The sequence below is a fragment of the Silurus meridionalis genome, chromosome 7 (assembly GCF_014805685.1).
Source record: "Silurus meridionalis isolate SWU-2019-XX chromosome 7, ASM1480568v1, whole genome shotgun sequence".
Lineage (NCBI taxonomy): Eukaryota > Metazoa > Chordata > Actinopteri > Siluriformes > Siluridae > Silurus > Silurus meridionalis.
In genome coordinates this window covers 5244435-5262593 of record NC_060890.1, presented here as the reverse complement: position 1 = coordinate 5262593, position 18159 = coordinate 5244435, and the positions used below count along the sequence as shown (strand labels likewise).

Sequence of the window (18159 nt, the reverse complement as noted above, 5' to 3'; positions counted from 1 at the left end):
GTAATGGTTTAGTAATTAACTGCCAAGAAAACAAACTAAACAGATTATTTTGGTGACTACTGTGTCATAAAAAAAGTTTGACATTTCTGAAGTGGAATGCTTAAAGCCATAACACCTTTATTAGCCCTGATTTGCCCAGAGCCTCAAATTAGTTTTTTTTTTACTTACTATAAAAGTAAATTCTGTAATTAGTAACTAACCCATGAAAAAAAGAAATAGTAGCCATTGCTAGTCTCAGAAATGTCATTGTCGTAGCTACTGGTGTTTTTGTAAATGCGCTGTGGACACCGCGAACACACCGCAAACAGCAAGCGCACAAACCATTGAGTCGATTTTACAATCGTGTTTAATGTGTTACATGATACACCGTGAGCTGTGTATCCCTGTGTAACTCAGTCATGGCGTTACATTACATCGCAGCATGTTTAACGCTGCAAAATAAAGTGTAATCACTTTTACGTTTACAATCACGACAAACGCAAATAAGCTCGTATGCAACGGAGTTGGAAAATCAGAAAAAAGAAATGCGATTAAATGAACACAGTTCAAGCATATAGGTGTTACCGTTGGGCACTTTGGTAGAGTTTCGCTCAAACATTAGTAGGGTTGGGAAAAAACAAAAAGATTGAAATGAATCCCATTCTCTCATCTCTCCGCTTTCCCAGCTGCCCTACACCCAATTTAACGATGATAGAATAATAACAACCCAAATTATCATTTTTGATGTTTTATAGTACAAGGATCAATTTCTGCTTTAATAGGATGGTTCTCTGTGTCTGTGATCTGTAATCCATTTGTGAAACGCACATGGCTATTAAATGCACGTATAATTAAAATGCACTGAGCAAATACTACATTTGTTCTGAAGGATTCATTCTCAACACGTGATAAAAATGAAGGAAAAGTGCACATACATGTAATCAACAACGAACGAAAATAAAAAATAAACCATATCTACAATGTAATTGTTGTTCTGTAGAATATTGTTGCAGTTACATATGCCGAGCATTGTTTTTTTTTTCTTTCGTTATACACCGTGTAAAACAAAATCTAAGGCTACCAATGTTATGCACATACATTAGTGTGACCGATGAATAAGCGTACGCTCGACCTTTCCTCTTCAGTAACGACAGAGGCACTCACTATAGTAGGTTAGTTAGTGGACAAATTTCTAAAGTGGACTTTAGGATTATAAAAGAGCAGTTCGTATGGAAGACCTTTTAAAAAGCAACTGTTTTCGTTCAAAAAATAGTTTCCCCTCTTCTCACTCCACCGAATGACTGCAGTCCGTTTATTCATCCACCTCTTCAGTTGTCAAGAGTGTCTTTTGTGTTCTTTAAAAACTGGCTAGTGAGATTACAGATCTCTTAGTCTTCCTGCATCGGGGAGTCACTTAGTCAGGAACGCCACACGCAGTTGTTCCTCTGACATTGTTCAAATTGTCAGGGGGAAAAAATAAAGACAAAGAAAAAAAGAAAATCAATTGAATCCAAGTATGGCTTGTGCTCAGATCTTCTCATCAGTCATTTCCAAGAACTGGGCATATACATCCCTGGAACACTCCCCTTTTTGGTTGAATAGGAACTTGTAATAGCTGCCATCAGCACAAATGGCTGGATGAGGAGGAAAAAAAAGGTAATGATTAGTGAGTGTGTTCAGAAAGTCAGCGAATGCTTTACAATGGAAATTATTTATTGCAGCTTCATTCATGCAAACTAATAAACGAGCCTTTAGCAGTTCAAAATTAACCAGACAGTTCCTCTTTACCTATGACTGCATTGGGCTCGGTTCCAAAGGCACAGACGCAGGGTGAGCCAGATTGGACCTGGAACTTTGAGAAACTCCACTTGGAGCTGAAATACTTAGGTAGGAAACTGGCTGAGGCCAAGCTGTTTAAAAAGAAAAAAATAAATAAAACATAGGGGTAAAGAAGCAGTGAATCTGCAAGGAGATTATTATCACTATAAAGAAATATCTAGAAAAGACTATAAAATTTTGACCCACACCTTGACTGCTTGTTCCTTTTGGGATCTTCTGCAGCAAATATGTGGACAGTCCCATGATCACTCGACACACAGATGAGAGATGCATCCTGGTTGAAGTTAATGCTGGAAATATATAGGCATTAAATATGTTACTTACGAAAGACACCTAAATTGTGTCGTTTGCCTCACCACATAAAATCATTGAAAACTTGCCAATATATGTTGGCAGTCTGCGATCCTCGTCTTAACTCCTGAATCAGGTGACCCGCAGAGGTGTCGAATATTCTGATCAGAGTCCCCTGAACAACAACAACAAAAAATACATACGTAATTATACATGGCTCAAAATCTCCATGCTTGTAGAAGTACTTCCACACATCTGTGTCTTACTTTTTCTGAAGCCGTGGCTATCCGAGTGCCCTGGAGGTTAAGGGCGATGCAACATAGAGCTCCCTCGTGGGCAGGGATGTCCACTGGAGGCCTCTCTGTGTTGGCCAAGTCTACTATCTGCACGTGTCCAGAGTGGGTGCCGGGAAATGCGAGCAAAGAGTTGTTGCTGTTCGGACACAGGACGCACAGACCTGCAAAGATAATAGACGCATACTGCATTAACTGTCTGAAAATATATTTAGAAAAAAGTAAGACGATTTTTAAATCTATTTAATAAAACTTGAAAATTCAACAACATGCAAAATAACTATTGCTAAAAGAATTCCTGAAGTGATTCGAATACAAAAAAAAAAAAAAAAAAAAAAAAAAAAAAGAACATCAAGGCCAATTCTTTGCCTTCGTGCTTTCATTAGCAATGTGTTTCCCCACGGACCATTACTGACGCACCACCTGCTAAACTTTGGAGCACTCTGGACAGGTAAACACAGAAGACGAGGCAGAAGGAAAAATGGAGGAACAGGGAGAAAACAGCGAGGGGTGAGGAGAAGATTCAGGACAAAGAAAACAGAAAGTATCCCAGATTAATTTCCTAAAAAGGAAACAAATTAGTTGTTTATTTTATAGGATTACTCGATTAATGGATGGAATAAATCGGTAGAATACTTTAGTCTTCTTCTTCTTCCGGCTTCTCCCATTAGGGGTCGCCACAGCGGATCATCCGTCTCCATACCACCCTGTCCTCTACATCTGCCTCTTTCAACCCAACTCCCTGCATGTCTTCCCTCACCACATCCATAAACCTCCTCCTTGGTCTTCCTCTTTTCCTCTCTCCTGGTGGCTCCATCCTCAGCATTCTCCTACTGATATACCCCATGTTCCTCCTTCCCATGTCCAAACCCTCTCAATCTCGCCTCCCTCACCTTGTCTCCAAAACGTCCTACATGCGCTGTCCCTCTAATAAACTCATTTCTAATCCTGTCCATCCTCATCACTCCCAATGAAAAGCTCAACATCTTCAGCTCTGCTACCTCCAGCTCCACCTCCTGTCTTTTACTCAATACCACTGTCTCTAAACCATACAACATCGCAGGTCTCACCACAGTCCTATAAACTTTCCCTTTCATTCTTGCAGATACTCTTCTAACACAAATCATTCCTGCTATCACTCTACTCCACCCTGCCTGCACTCTATTCTTCACTTCTCTAACACACTCTCCATTACTTTGCACTGTTGACCCCAGGTACCTGAACTCCTCCACCTTCTCCATCTCTTCTCCCTGCAACTGCACCACTCCACTGCTCTCCCTCTCATTCACACACATGTACTCTGTCTTACTCCTACTGACTTTCATTCCCCTGCTCTCCAGCATGTACCTCCAGCTCTCCAGGCTCTTCTCAACCTGCTCCCTACTCTCACCACAAATCACAATATCATCCGCAAACATTATAGTACATGGAGACTCCTGTCTGACCTTGTTCGTTAACCTGTCCATCACCACTGCAAACAGGAAAGGGCTCAGAGCCGATCCCTGATGCAGTCCAACCTCCACTACTCTTTCCCATAACTTCATGGTCGGCACATCTCCCTTATTCTTAAAGCGGTAGAATGCTGCAATATTCCTAAAATAATCGACAACTATTACATTTATAAAAGAATTGGTTTAGGACATAATTTGTTAACTAGACCAAGAGCTCTGTGTAAATATACAAAAGTGGCAGGCTGTCAAGAGCTTAATCTGATACTCTTTAAAAACTGCGACAGATCTGACAAACACCTCGGATCTATCCTGAGAATTGCCACAACAAAACTTACTTCAGACTTTGATGAACTGGCAAAATAAGGAGTTCAACAACACTGTTCCTACTGAAACTGAACTTTAGTTTTTCTGCTGTGTTTATTGATACACTGGCAAAAAAAAAAAGATCAACGAATTGTTGATCTTTTGGCACTTGATGAAACTGAATTTGCCAAATCTCTAATGTTATGTATGTGTGTGTGTGTGTGTGTGTATGTATGTGTGTGTGTATGTATGTATATGTATCACCCAGCCAATTTGTCACATTTTAGAACCCATTCTGGCCCGTTAGTCAAAAAGTTTGCCCATCCCTGCTCTAGAAGGTGTCCAAAAACATCAGCATTTTCACATCTTTTGAATGGAGAACACGCTAGTCAGAGCTCACAATCTACATCTGTAGCAAACTGCACAATCTCAAATATAGTCATGTGGATTTAATACTGTTTGAAAATTTCACAAAGATTGACATAGGAGAAGAAATTGATTTGGTCAGAGATACACTTACAAGGCCATTTACAAAACTGAATTTTCAAGAAAGGCTGAACATCATGAGGAAAGGTCAGTCAAAATAGTTTTTTCATGAACCATATATACTTTTTTTCTTTCCTGTAGAATCTGCATTTAAAAAAAAAAAAAAAAAAAAAAATTATTTGCCTTCATTTCAAATCCCCAGGAAAACCATAATGCACGGGAAAATGAATTTCTTTTTTTATAAAGGTTAATATTGATGCTTCTGTAAGAGATGATATATGTGGGTGGTGAAAGTGAAAGAAGACTTGCTTTAGTAATGCCATTCATGCTTACAGTAATGAGATACCTGCATCTGTGATGCAGCTCTCTGTTATATTGTGTTTTATTATAATATTGATAGTTTGTAACCCTGTCGTGATGATGTTAGTAAACGGTGGACTGATTCAGAAAGGCCTGTGTGTAAAATGCACGACCCACCATTGATGTACACAAGAATAGATTGTCTAGAGTGAACCTTGATTGATCAGCTTCAAACTGTACATTTAGTAATAGTCAAGATTTATATTTGGCTTATTCTAGAAAATTTAAACAGTAAAAAATAATATGATGGGAAATTCAACTGGGCCAACAAAAATGCTGCTTAAAAAAAGAAAAAAGAGGAAGAGTGAATGTGTGTCTATAATAGCTGCACAGCTGCATTAATAAAAGTGATAGCACATACTACACTTAGAAGACTATTACGACGTTACTACGAATATTACAATACAATTTAAGTGTGAAATGGAGACATACCTTTAGGGTTGTAGCATGTTTCAAACACATGCAGCTGGTGAGGGTTATGTGTGAAAGTGAAGACTTTGATCATTGAATCCAACACCACCACAATTCTGGGAGAAAAAAAATAAAAAATACAAAAAACAAAACAAAAAAATCTCATACATCATATACACTTAGGTGAGCTGTAATATAAAGTATATGTAATTGAATATACACTTCTTCTTCTTCTTCTTTCGGCTGCTCCCATTAGGGGTCGCCACAGCGGATCATCCGTCTCCATACCACCCTGTCCTCTACTTCTGCCTCTTTTACACCAACTACCTGCATGTCTTCCCTCACCACATCCATTAACCTCCTCCTTGGCCTTCCTCTTTTCCTCCTACCTGGTGGCTCCATCCTCAGCATTCTCCTACCGATATACCCCATGTCCCTCCTCTGCACATGTCCAAACCATCTCAATAATTAAATATACACTATATGAGCTAAAGAATTGGGGACACCTGATTATTTTTATCCATATACTGTTTTGTCCAGTAAACCATTATCACAACACTTAAAGCCAGCTCCATGAAGATATGTTGGTCTAGAGCTTTGACCTTAACCCTCAACACCTTTGTGAAATAAATTGGAACACTGACTGTACCCCACTGTACCCCAACTCACCTACATCAGTACTTGACTTTATTAACACCCTTGTTGCTGAATGACCACCAGTATCCACAAGCACACTCCAAAATCTGATGGAACATCTTCCCAAAAGAATGGACTGAATGTAAAATGGGATGTTCAAAAACCAAAGACGACTCCTATGATCAGGTGTCCACAAACTTTTGTGGCTGTTAAATGTCAAATAAACCACAAGAAACTAACTACTCGGATAAAAATGTGTCCTAGCATCTTAAAGTTTACTGTCAACTCGTTCTAAATCATCTAAATCTTGTTAGCACAGATGGGAAATATGCATCACTTTTATTTGATATAAGGACCACCAATAAGCACCACTTGGCACACCAGCAAATAATAATGATGGCATAATTAACTTAATTTTAATCCTGACTTTCCATGAAGTTTCCTCTAGTAATCATAAATGTATTGCGATATGGAGGAATTTTGCAAAAGGGCAACTAATGTTTAATAATGTTAACACTGGTTCTGCTTTTTTTTTTTTACAGCTTTAAATTACTAGAATATTTCAATGTACAATGAGATATAATTCCATTTCCTGGTTATTTAAAATGAATCGCTTGCTGGCGACTCTTGACCTCTTCTTGGTGAAGAGATCTAGAGAGCAGGAAGTCACTTTCAGCAGGGAAGAAAACATATCCGGACATTCAACTGGAAGAACGTTCTTTCCTTTGCGATGAGCTGACAGGAGCTTTAATGATGCTCATGAAAGGCGAGTTAGTAAAGACGAATACCTGTCTCTTCGTAGCTTAACAGCCTTGACTTCTGTAGAAAACTCAATCTCAATCACGGTCTTTTTCTTCAGGTCATCCCAGATCATCACTAATGTGTAAAAAAATAAAAAAAGATACAAACAAATATGTGGCTATAAAAAGTATTGACAAACAGTGATTTATTAACACAATTATTTAAGAACAATGATGCAATTTATTTTAAAAAATCAGTTTATTTAATTTTACCTATTGTGAATGATTATTTTATTAACATTATTATTTTAATAATAAGTAATAGAAATATATGTTGCACTTGGCTGGGGACATGGTATATGGTTACAAATACACAGCTGGGATATTTAATGGTTTTTTTATATATTAAAATGCATTCTCAAACAGTTTTTGCTTCCAAACAAACTAAAATCAATAATGTCCAGTGTTTTTCTGCATGTTTAAAGAATCTTTACCAATATACCAATTTAAACAAATTCATAATAATTGTAATGTGCAGACGAATTCAATATGCAACTTTGCCCATATTGTGAGAGAACATACCTTTATTAGGTGGATACTTGGGTTTCTTGCCTCCTCCAACGAGTGCAAGGTAGTTGCATCGAAAGAGCATCTCAACATGCCCGACTCCACCCTCAAGAAACTCTGTATACAAAACACACTTCAGTCAATGTAACAGGACCACATGTTAAGCAATTGATCAAATATAATGCAAATTAGGTTGCAATTTTCACACACACAAAAAATTGCTAACTGTTTAATTTAGACTAACGATCATGCCTCTACCTAGAACTGTTACAAATTACATGAACGATATTTTAGTTGCCCTTCAGCAGCATGTGCCTTTAATAGGTAATTGTGATCAGATTATAACAGAGTCTGGAGATCAAATCTAATTGGATTACCAATCCTAATTCACACACACTGGAAGCATTTAGAAATATTTACAGTCACTACATGGTTGAAGTATGTGGACACTTGGCCATTGCACCAAGGCCGTTACAGTGAAGTGCTTAATTAGCCAGATTTTTAATGTTCCAACCTCCACTTTTCTGCAAAGACTTTCCAATAGATTCTGGAGCATGGCTGTGGGGATTTGTGCTCATTCAGCCAAAAGAGCAGGTTGGGTTTTGATGTCAGACGTCTGGTGTGCACTGTCTCAGTTTATCCCATAGGTGTTCATTGGTTTTAAGACTAGGGCTCTGTGTAGGACACTCGAGGTCTTCTACTTTAACCTTGGCAAACCATGTAATTCATGAAGCTCACTTTGTTCAGAAAGGCTTTTTTTTTTTATTATGGGACATGTCTGGACCACCTAAAAAAGAATCTTAATGCTACAGGATGAAAAGATATTCAACATCACTGTGCGTTTTTAACTTTGTGCCATCACTTTAAAGGGAATAATAAACACGAGGGTGTGAAGGTCAGGTGTCCACAGACTATTTAAAAAAAAAAAAAAAAAAAACACAGAACAAGCTATTAATCACAGAAATTAATGCTCCACACCATGAGCTCTCATTAAAATATATATGGCATAAAAAGCAATGCGTGAACTCGACAGTTTATATAAGCTGCAGTGTGCCACACAAAACAGAGTCCACTCTATATCTGAATTTCAAGCCCAAAGTCAAGTCACCTGCCCATAAATTTGAGTTGTGAATGATCATTTAAATGAAATCCAGGCCACCAATTCACTCTGGAACAGGATAAACTGCTCCACAGTCTAAAAGCCTGTTATTCCAATTAGCCTCACTGGTGAGTGGTTTTTTAAGGCTACATAGTGTTTACTCCAAATCCCTTAAGTGTGGAAATGCTCTTACTTTCACTATGAGTTCTTTTGATTAGTCCAAAAACTTGTATTTGTGAATGGCCATATAAATGAAATCCAGGCCTGAAACAGGGTAAATATGGACTCATCAGACCACGATACCTGAAACCAGCTAAACCAACAGACTTCATCATTGAATAAGCTACAGGGCGCCACATGAAACCCAGTCCTCTCATCAGTGGTGAGAATTTCGAGCACAAAACTGAGTCACCCACTCAAAAATGTTCAAAGTAGTGCTGGGTGGTATGACCAAAAATTTATATCACAGTATTTTTCAAAATGATACCGGTTTCATGGTACATGAAGGTATTTGTGTTCAATGCATAACCGGGTATTAAACACATTTTCACTAATTGAGAGAGAAAACACTGCAGTAGATTGACTTAGAATGCCCCATTTTACTGTCATGATGAGCGAATATTGTAGAAAAATCTCACACTAGTATTACTGGTTTGCAAGGCCCCACAAAATGATGCTGTTTACAAAGAGGTGGCACTAATGATTCTAATAAAATGCATGAAGCGGAATTCATGACAGTTGCAGTCAAAATACAAAACCTTTTTATTGCGCAAATTTCGGGAAAACAAAACAAAAAAAAAAAAAAAAAAAACACGTTTTGTAAACAACTGGCAACCACACAATGTAAACAATCCCCTTTCCCCTATAACTGCAAAATTTAGACTTAACAATTGAACAGAATGCAAAAGCATACATAATATTTAAACAAATAAATAGAAAGTGTGTGCAACTTACAAAACTACACAGTATTCAGGTAAAATTTAAAAGGAATTTATAAAACAAGTGCATCATGGTGAAGACTTCTTTACCAACTGAACCTGCACGAAGACTCCCACAAGGTTCTGTCCCGCTCCTGCAAAAATGTTCTTTTCTCCCACTCCTAAATACAATATTTAAGTTTTGTCCATATCGTTTTATTTTTAGTTTCGTTGCCATTGTTGCTTTTGTGCAGTGAATAAATAGTTTTTTTTTTTTTTTTTATATATATATATATATATATATATATATATATATATATATATATATATATATATATATATATATATATATATATATATTTTTTTAAGACCATTTTGCAGTAGTCCAGCAAATAATTTTATTCTCCCACAACCCACAAGAATTTTATTGCCTGCACCCACATTCACCAATCAAATCTTGTCCTGTGCTGCACTCGTTTCAATGTCTTTCTATCCATCTTCACCGTCACACTTAGTAACACATACAGCTGTGCCCTCACCAGTGACCCGCAACAGAGAAAAGCGGTGTACTAAAAATGAATATCATAACAAAAATAAACATCTGTATTCAGTATGAACCGGAATACTGTCCAGCGCTAAATCAAAGGACAACAGCTCCAGCTGGAATGGGATAAATCTAAACACATCAGACCCCATGACCTTTTTCCATAGCTCCAAAGTCCAAACTTCATGCTCCCTAGCAAACTGAAGTTTTTATTTATTTATTTACCCCAATTGGCCACACTGATAAATACAGGTAGTCTTCTACGTTAAGACGATCCAATCGTGAGTCAAAAATATCGTAAGTCAAAGATGGTGCTATGACTGACAGCGTGATTTATTATTTTCATTTTCTGCTCTAAACTGAACGCTTTCCTCTTCCTTTTTTTAACTACAAGCAGAAGACATACTTGGTGCTTGGAAGACACGCATTTACCACTAAAATTGCTTACATCAAATTATTACATCGTGCGCTGCTGCCTGTGCCTGTTGCGTGAATTTTTATATATTTTAACAATTTTGTCGTATCGCTATCGTAAGATCGAAAAAGGTAAGGTATCTTTAAGGCTACGCAGCTGTTTAGTCTTCAGAATTTTAACCCTAAAATGTAGTCACCCACACGAAAAAGGTTCTGAATGCTCATTTAATTGAATTCCAGGCTACGTAACTCTGAAACTGGGTAAAAAAAAATGGGAAAATTTGGACTCACCAGAGCATGTGATCTTGTTATTATCGCTCCAGCGTCCAAACTTTATGTTTTCTAGCAAATCGAAGCCTTTTTTTCCCTTCAATTAACCTCAATGATAAGTGATTTTAAAAGCTGCTTTACAATTTGATTTCACCAAATGCTTCAATCAACTCATCATGATCATTCAAGATTTTCTTTTCCAACCACAAAGTGATGATGATGATTCACCACGAGAATTTCTGTGGTTTAACAGAACAACAATTCAGAAAAAATTAATGCTTCGCACAACACTTTCGTGAAAATATGACACGAAACCTTACGATTTGAAGCAAAACCCATTCCTCTCATCAGTCGTCTGTGTTTTGAGCCTAAAATGAAGCCAACCACACAAAAACCTACAAGTTGTCATTAAAAGGAAACCCAGGTTGTGAGATTTCTTACTTCGTTCCCCCGCCATGTCTGAAATGACAAATATAAGGTGGAAAAAAAAATTATAAATCTGACAACAGCATGACCAGCGTACTAAAGATACTTTGGAGTATATTTCAGGGGGATCACACCGGAAAATCATGTGCTGGACTGTTGTTAACTTCCTTATGCACCCTTCTGCATGTGTATGTATGTGTATGTGACAAATCAAATTTGATTTGATCTTTTTAAAACACAACAATGAAATGTTGGCTGTATTTAAGTGTTATCATGACGTGCATATCAGTCAAAGTGATAATATTTCTTTCCTATTCTGCAGAATGTACAATGAATCAGTTTAGTGATCTGTCAAGTTACAATGTCGATCCCAAGCAATCACCTTGTTTTTCTTTTTCTTTGAGAGGATCTGTGTTGTACACCCTGAAGCCATTTTCCATCCCGCATGCAAAGCATCCTGAAAACGGACAGAAAACCAAATAATAAGACCGAAAACATTTTTAACGTTATTTATATCTAAATTTTAAAAAAAGCACATCCAGTATGAAGCATGATAATATTATTATTATTAACACTTCCCTATGAAATATATATACATTCAGGTCGTTTGCAAACAAACGTCTTACAAATCAACAAACAGATATTGTTTTCTTGTGCAATTTTGCGTGTGTGTTTTAATAATTAAAAAGGAATATATTATAAAACTTCATGGTGTAAACAAACCAGTTAGCTTGCTATGTAATTAGCAAACCAAGGAAAAACAAAAAAAAACATAAACGCAACTCTTGCAAGTGGTATTTTCCCATCTAACTACGTTAAATATTGTATTTCAATAAGTAAAAAGAAATAATTAAACATATTTATATATATATTATATTCCCTGGGTCGACCCCGAACTAGCTAGCTAGCTAGTCGAGCGTTCATGGGCATAGCATTAGTGGTGACGTTAGTTAGCTTAGCTTGTCTCTGGAAGAACAACACAAACATCCTACCGTGATCTTGGTTGAATCCAGCATACAGAAGTCCATTTCCGTGAGGGTTGGTTGGCAATAAATTCATTGTTCCTGGACGTTCTTTAGCACGAACCTGTCAAAATGACCTGCTTGAATGGGAACTGAAAGGACACCATTCCTTTCCGTGGGCTCTACAGGATCTGGGCTTTGCTGTATCACCAGGCGCTCCCTCCTTTCTCAGCAGGAAGCTTGAAAGATCGTCAAACAAGCGCAGGGAAAAACAATCAAACAGAGCAACGGATTGAATATCATATATATTAGATATGATATAAAAATCTGATTTGAGTCAAGGTTGTTTGTTTCGAATGTTAAAATACAAGCAGAAAATCACTATGGAGAAGAAAGACCTGGCTGATCTGGTCTAGATTTGTGATCACACCTCGGCGTTTATGTGTGAACAGTTTATGCAATAATGGAAAGTAGAGCTAAAAAAAACAACAAGCGGAATTAGTTAGAATGAAATGCGAAAAAAAAGGAAACTACAAGATAGAAGATGCTATTTGGCGCAAATAATACAGTATGTTTCCGAACAGCGATACTTCTTGATTAAACTTAATATTATAGACCCCTATAAGTATTTGAATATCTTGATTTATTTAGAAATAGAGAAGTGTTTGGTTATACAAGGCTTGATAATTGTGTGTCTACAGGCTGTTCCTAACAGCCCCAGTGGCCTAATGGATAAGGCACTGGCCTCCTAAGCCAGGGATTGTGGGTTCGAGTCCCATCTGGGGTGATCCATTTTTCTCGTAAAAAAAATATCTTCACCTTTAAATTTATATTTCCTACTAATGAAAGTTTATACTGTATACTTTTTTTTTTGTTTTTTGTTTTTTTGTATTTATATTATATATATTATAAGGTCTTATGAGCGATCCTGTTTAGTGGTTCCATGGTGTAATGGTTAGCACTCTGGACTCTGAATCCAGCGATCCGAGTTCAAATCTCGGTGGAACCTAAATTATTAAAATAATAATATTTAATTATCGTCTTATTCTGATATAGCAATATTCTGTCATTATTCTATATTCTATAAAGTTTAGACGTGACCGCGTGTAAACTTTATTTAAATATGTACATAATAAAAAACTATGTTTCCGTTTTCATTAGATCTCATTACATTTCAGACATTTTCATTTCAAGTACACGCTCCGTGCATTACCCGGAAGTACTATGTACCTTTAAATCAACATGGCGGCCCCCATAGCAGTATGTCTATGTTTTTCGCGAGCTGTATATTTTGCAAAGAGGAGTGGACCGGCACAACAAATATCATCTAGATTAAATTGTGATTTTCTAATTCGACATTTAGGAATTGCTCAAAAGCTTCTCTTCAAGCATTCAGATCGTTCCCAGGTAAGGTATAGATTACACTGTATCACTGAATTGCTGGAAATAGATACACAGAACTGGCCCTCATTACCTTTACATTCAACAGGGAGATCAGGCTGCTGACATCCCAGTTGGTGCGTAAGTGATGATCATGATCATGATAACAGCTGTTGTATGTTTTATTTCCAGTTTAAACTATTGTTTTGTGATAAGCAGATAAACTTAAAATAACCTACAGTCGGAGCAGTGGACCAGGAGGTCAACACGTAAATAAAGGTATCATAAATATTTAGTGGATCACCTTGCAAAGAATTATTACTTCCAGTCATCAAGGACTTGGTGCAAGATAGATTTTTACAGTTTTTTATTGTTACACAGTGAATACAAAAGCAGAGGTTCGGTTTCATGTGCAGACAGCAGAATGGATTCCAGAAGAGGTGAGAAAGGAGATCCTTTTAAAGGTAAGGGAAAAAAGAGACAAAATATAATGTTTTATTCAAATATTGTACATTTTGGTCAGTTAGTTTTGAGCTGAGACAGGATAGCTATTTACAAAAGCAATGCATGCTGGAGGTGGGGAGTTACAGATGTCGATCAGGCATTACATTATGACCAGTGTTGTGCTAGTTACTAAAAATAGTAACAGTTAGTTACAGTTACTCGTTACTTCATTCAAAAAGTAACTCAATTACTTTGTTGATTACTTACACCAAAAAGTAATGCGTTACTGTTAAAAGTAAATTTTTAGTTACTTTTTTAAAGAACCTTCTTTAATGTTCCCATTAATGCCCTTTTATGCGTTATAGTCTATAAAAACACAAAACTGACTTAAACACAAAGTAATTTTTAAACACTATTTTATTTAAGTCAGACCAGCACAAACTGAATATATCACAAGGATTTCTGAAATAAATAACAAAACAAGCTGAATAATATATTCACAATCAAAAACTAAAGTGGCTTCTGCATCATAAAAGCTGTTGTGTTGAGCTCTTAAAAATGTTCCTTTCACAGCTTAAGTATGAAAACTATCAACAATGTAGAACAGAACACCGGGTTAGCTTCTAGCTTCGTCGAGGCATGGAGTTTCTGGAGGAGCTGTTTATCGTAGTAGACATGACCTTCAAACCAGAAAGTCACAGCTTACATTTGACTTAAAAGTTTTTGTCTTTATACTCAACTAAAGTGAAATAATGAGCATATTTCCACTCTGAGAAACTCGTCTTGCTCTCGCCTCGACTCGCCATTACTGCCGCACAGACCTGAATAAATGGAGTCACGCCCACAGTGCGTCTTCTTTGTGTTTACAGTGGTTCATCCACCAATCCTACAATGCGTCGCTGCTGTAAACAGGTCAGACTGTAGGCTACACTTCAACCAAAATTAATTAATAAAAAAGTAACGGGTAACGCAGCTAACAGTAACAGAGTTACTTTATTTTTAAAAGTAACGTGTTACAGTATTAGTTACTGTCAAAAGTAACTTTGTTACAGTAACGCGTTACTGCCCAACACTGATTATGACCACCTGCCTAATATTTTGTTGGTCCCCCTTTTGCTGCCAAAACAGTCCTGATCCTGAGCAATTGAGTCCTGAGCAATTTGATCTACAATAACTGTTGGATCGGCTCACATGGGCCAGCCTCGCATCAATGCATCAATGAGCCTTATGACCTCGTCACCGGTTCACCACTGTTCTTTTCTTGGACCACTTTTGATAGATACTGACCACTGCAGACCTGGAACACTTCACAAGAGCTGCATTTTTGGAGATGCTCCAAACCAGTCGTCTAACCGTTACAATTTGGCCCTCGTCAAACCCATTCAGATCCTTACTCTTGCCCATTTTTCCTGCTTTTAACACATTAACTTTGAGGATAAAATGTTCACCTGTTGCCTAATATATTCTACCCACTAACAGGTGCCATGATGAAGAGATAATCAGTGTTATTCATAATATTGTAATGTCAGAATGTTATGCCTGGTCGGTGTCTGTGTATGCATGCTATTTTTCTTTTATAATATGAATATTATTTTGTATTCTACACATTATTTATATCTGTACATCATAGACATCAATATCAATATAGAGAAATATGTATTAAATATAACTATTGTTTTTTCTACATATACTTGCATTTGCAGAATAAAACTCGGATAAATAAAGCCGGTGAGTTAATAGTAACTTCAGAGGTCAGCAGAAGCCAACAGAGAAACCTGGATGACTGTGTGCATAAAATCTCCGAGATCATTAGTGAAGCCAGCGAACGACCACCAGAGCCGTCAGCAGAGGATCTCGCCTTGAGGGCTAAAAGGTGCATCTGACAAACGCAAATAATACAGAACAATTATACGGTGGAATCTTTTTTTTTATTTTATTTTTTTTATTTTTTTAATGAACATACAGGGCATGGTTTATTTATTATTAAAGCAGATACAAAATTTGCTTGCTTATGTGATTAATGGGATATCTAGTGGTCACTTACATTTGTTGAACAGCCTTCTATACTCAGAGTTTTTGAGTTTTACTCAGCTATATGATGCTGTTTGTTTAGGCAAACTATTGGGAAGGCCAAGGACAGGTGTATTTATACTGAGATTATGTGACCTGTAAACTTTACACATTTCCTTTAGGCGTTTTAAGGCACAAATTTACAAAACGTCTGCAATCACAATGTTTATTTTTCTCCATTGCTAAATAGTTTTTTTTATTTTGTTGATTTAACCCATTAACTCTTCAGTAGTTTACTTTGTGTATATAAATAACCTAATCTCGACCCATTTGCTATTTCACTTTCAGTTCATACCACTATAAAATGTGGAAAGGTTCAAGGGGATGAATACTTATACACGGTATATAAGCCTATATATTTATTTATCTTTTTTCCCTACAGGTTAGAGAAAAGACATTTAATGAGGTTGAAGCAGAAAAAGATCCACTCTTCGACAAAGCAAGCACGACAGGTTAATTTCGACTGATTTGCAGCTGTAAATATGATTTCTCTTTTGAATTTATTGTAAATAAGAAACATTTTGTTTTGTGATGATCTGATGTGTAATATTTAAAGTAAAGAGCTTTCTTTTTCTTTTTTTTTTTTTAAATTCCCAAAGTGATTGTATGTATTGAAGAGTATTCCTATGTGATTATTCAACTGTTTGTAAGTAAATAAATGTAATTGTGAAAACTGTATTGTTGTAACGGAAATGAAGAAATGACATTTAAAGGAATTTGTAAAATAATTACTTAAAGTTATTCCATGAAATTAAGTAGTTGAATTGTATTTTTACATGATGTGGAATAGAAAAAAATAATAATAATTTAAATAATTAAAGCTGTTTCTTTCTTCCCCACGTGTAAAAATATAACCAAAACATCTGCTTCATTTCATGGAATAGTACATGTAATTTGTATTATTAATAATAAGAAGAAGGAAAATATATAATTAACTATATAGTATTATTATTATAAAACGAAATTAGCAGAGGATGGTTTCGATCCATCGACCTCTGGGTTATGGGCCCAGCACGCTTCCGCTGCGCCACTCTGCTATAGAAGGTGTAGCAGCACTGATCAATTTTTATCATAACGTGCTTGCAGTACAGACCACGCTTTTGTCACAGTGTTTGGCGCGACCCTCTAGTGGGGAATAAAGACATGACAAGTGTTTTCTTAATTACTCTTAATTAAGTTGCCACCCTATATAAGAACTGCACCAGCATACGCTGATTTTAAGTCTTTTCTTAAAAATTATTTATTTACTTTTGCATATAATTATAAGTAAGCACACTGGCATAACTTTAGTGTAATATCTGTTGCCGTGTCCTATGTTGACTTTTGTATTTTTTGTATTTTATTATATGCTTAAATTCTGTACAGCACTGTGGCCAACAGCTGTTGTTTTTAAATGTGCTTTGTAAATAAATTTGACTTGACCTAACTATAATTATTTAACTGTATTTAAGCTAATTAATGTAATTGTGAAAAGAGTTTATTGTCAAGAATAAAAAAATTCATCATAATAAATGTGTTAAATAATTAAATACATTATTATATTTGTAGATGATTGAAGGATAGAGAAAGGGAGGAAAAAAATGGAGGAAAAATATTTAGCAGAGGATGGTTTCGATCCATCGACCTCTGGGTTATGGGCCCAGCACGCTTCCGCTGCGCCACTCTGCTGCGCGTTTCGTGATACAGAATTGATCATATTTGAATGTCTTCTATTTTAACGTTCTCTATAACGTCATCATGACGTTATTGTTTTTCGTTAGTACTTACCCTAATTTTTTTAATGGTTTGACTAATGTCTATTGGATTAAAAAGATTATAAAGCATTTCATTTGCGGATCAAAAAATATTAGGCGTGAGTCAGAAATGTAAAAACCATTACAGCATATAAAATACAGCATAAAACTTAATTATATAATTATATAATTATTCAAAATGATCAGAAGGCTTTTTTTCCCTTTTTGACACATTTGTTAATTTTAACGTTGAAAAGTAATATGCTCCAAACAAAACATTTTTTGTTTGGAACAGGGGGGGAAAAAAAAAAAGACGACCACGAAGGGACTCGAACCCTCAATCTTCTGATCCGAAGTCAGACGCCTTATCCATTAGGCCACGCGGTCACTGAATACAACGCTCTTCTAAAGCGCCTAAATTACTGTGTAGACGCTGTCATTCACGTTACAGACCTAAGCGACTACAAAATATATATTCGGCTACTCGCCAGTTTTTCAAGAAATGTAATATAACTTTTAATTTAAACATTTACCACACGTGTAA

General features: G+C 36.3%; 2 protein-coding genes and 5 non-coding genes across 8 annotated transcripts; 3 read left to right on the top strand and 4 right to left on the bottom strand.

Annotated features, from left to right (window-relative positions):
* Positions 1-328: 328 nt before the first annotated feature.
* On the bottom strand, positions 329-12408 carry wdr45b (WD repeat domain 45B). Of its 2 annotated transcripts, XM_046853551.1 has the most exons (11): positions 12019-12408; positions 11409-11483; positions 11042-11059; positions 7372-7473; positions 6838-6925; positions 5435-5529; positions 2376-2566; positions 2199-2284; positions 2007-2108; positions 1768-1889; positions 329-1613 (listed from the first exon to the last, which is right to left on the bottom strand). In XM_046853551.1, exons 1-11 carry the CDS (start codon positions 12083-12085, stop codon positions 1507-1509), a joined length of 1053 nt encoding a protein of 350 aa, XP_046709507.1. In that variant the 5' UTR covers positions 12086-12408; the 3' UTR covers positions 329-1506. The 2 variants fall into 2 exon arrangements, with proteins under 2 accessions (XP_046709507.1, XP_046709508.1); XM_046853552.1 differs by lacking the exon at positions 11042-11059 and having other exon boundaries at positions 12019-12405.
* A 294-nt stretch (positions 12409-12702) lies between these two features.
* Positions 12703-12775, top strand: trnar-ccu. Its single transcript has one exon. It is a non-coding gene; the product is annotated as a tRNA-Arg (tRNA).
* Positions 12776-12925: 150 nt separating this feature from the next.
* Positions 12926-12997, top strand: trnaq-cug. Its single transcript has one exon. It is a non-coding gene; the product is annotated as a tRNA-Gln (tRNA).
* Positions 12998-13207: 210 nt separating this feature from the next.
* On the top strand, positions 13208-16558 carry mrpl58 (mitochondrial ribosomal protein L58). The gene is made up of 6 exons (XM_046854161.1): positions 13208-13395; positions 13478-13505; positions 13588-13647; positions 13750-13832; positions 15516-15685; positions 16265-16558. Exons 1-6 carry the CDS (start codon positions 13231-13233, stop codon positions 16347-16349), a joined length of 591 nt encoding a protein of 196 aa, XP_046710117.1. The 5' UTR covers positions 13208-13230; the 3' UTR covers positions 16350-16558.
* A 289-nt stretch (positions 16559-16847) lies between these two features.
* Positions 16848-16919, bottom strand: trnam-cau. The gene has a single exon. It is a non-coding gene; the product is annotated as a tRNA-Met (tRNA).
* Positions 16920-17478: 559 nt separating this feature from the next.
* On the bottom strand, positions 17479-17550 carry trnam-cau. The gene has a single exon. It is a non-coding gene; the product is annotated as a tRNA-Met (tRNA).
* A 379-nt stretch (positions 17551-17929) lies between these two features.
* Positions 17930-18002, bottom strand: trnar-ucg. Its single transcript has one exon. It is a non-coding gene; the product is annotated as a tRNA-Arg (tRNA).
* Positions 18003-18159: the final 157 nt, after the last annotated feature.

What these genes read in the sequence shown, in the direction of transcription:
- wdr45b (XM_046853551.1), bottom strand. Translation starts at nt 12,085, where the DNA reads ATGAATTTATTGCCAACCAACCCTCACGGAAATGGACTTCTGTATGCT. An exon ending in TGGATTCAACCAAGATCACG is followed by an intron (nt 11,484 to 12,018) that starts GTAGGATGTTTG and finishes GTCCGTTTTCAG; the next exon opens with GATGCTTTGCATGCGGGATG. An exon ending in AAAAGGAACAAGCAGTCAAG is followed by an intron (nt 1,890 to 2,006) that starts GTGTGGGTCAAA and finishes CTTTTTAAACAG; the next exon opens with CTTGGCCTCAGCCAGTTTCC.
- mrpl58 (XM_046854161.1), top strand. Translation starts at nt 13,231, where the DNA reads ATGGCGGCCCCCATAGCAGTATGTCTATGTTTTTCGCGAGCTGTATAT. An exon ending in AGGTCAACACGTAAATAAAG is followed by an intron (nt 13,648 to 13,749) that starts GTATCATAAATA and finishes ATTGTTACACAG; the next exon opens with TGAATACAAAAGCAGAGGTT. An exon ending in CTCGCCTTGAGGGCTAAAAG is followed by an intron (nt 15,686 to 16,264) that starts GTGCATCTGACA and finishes TTTTCCCTACAG; the next exon opens with GTTAGAGAAAAGACATTTAA.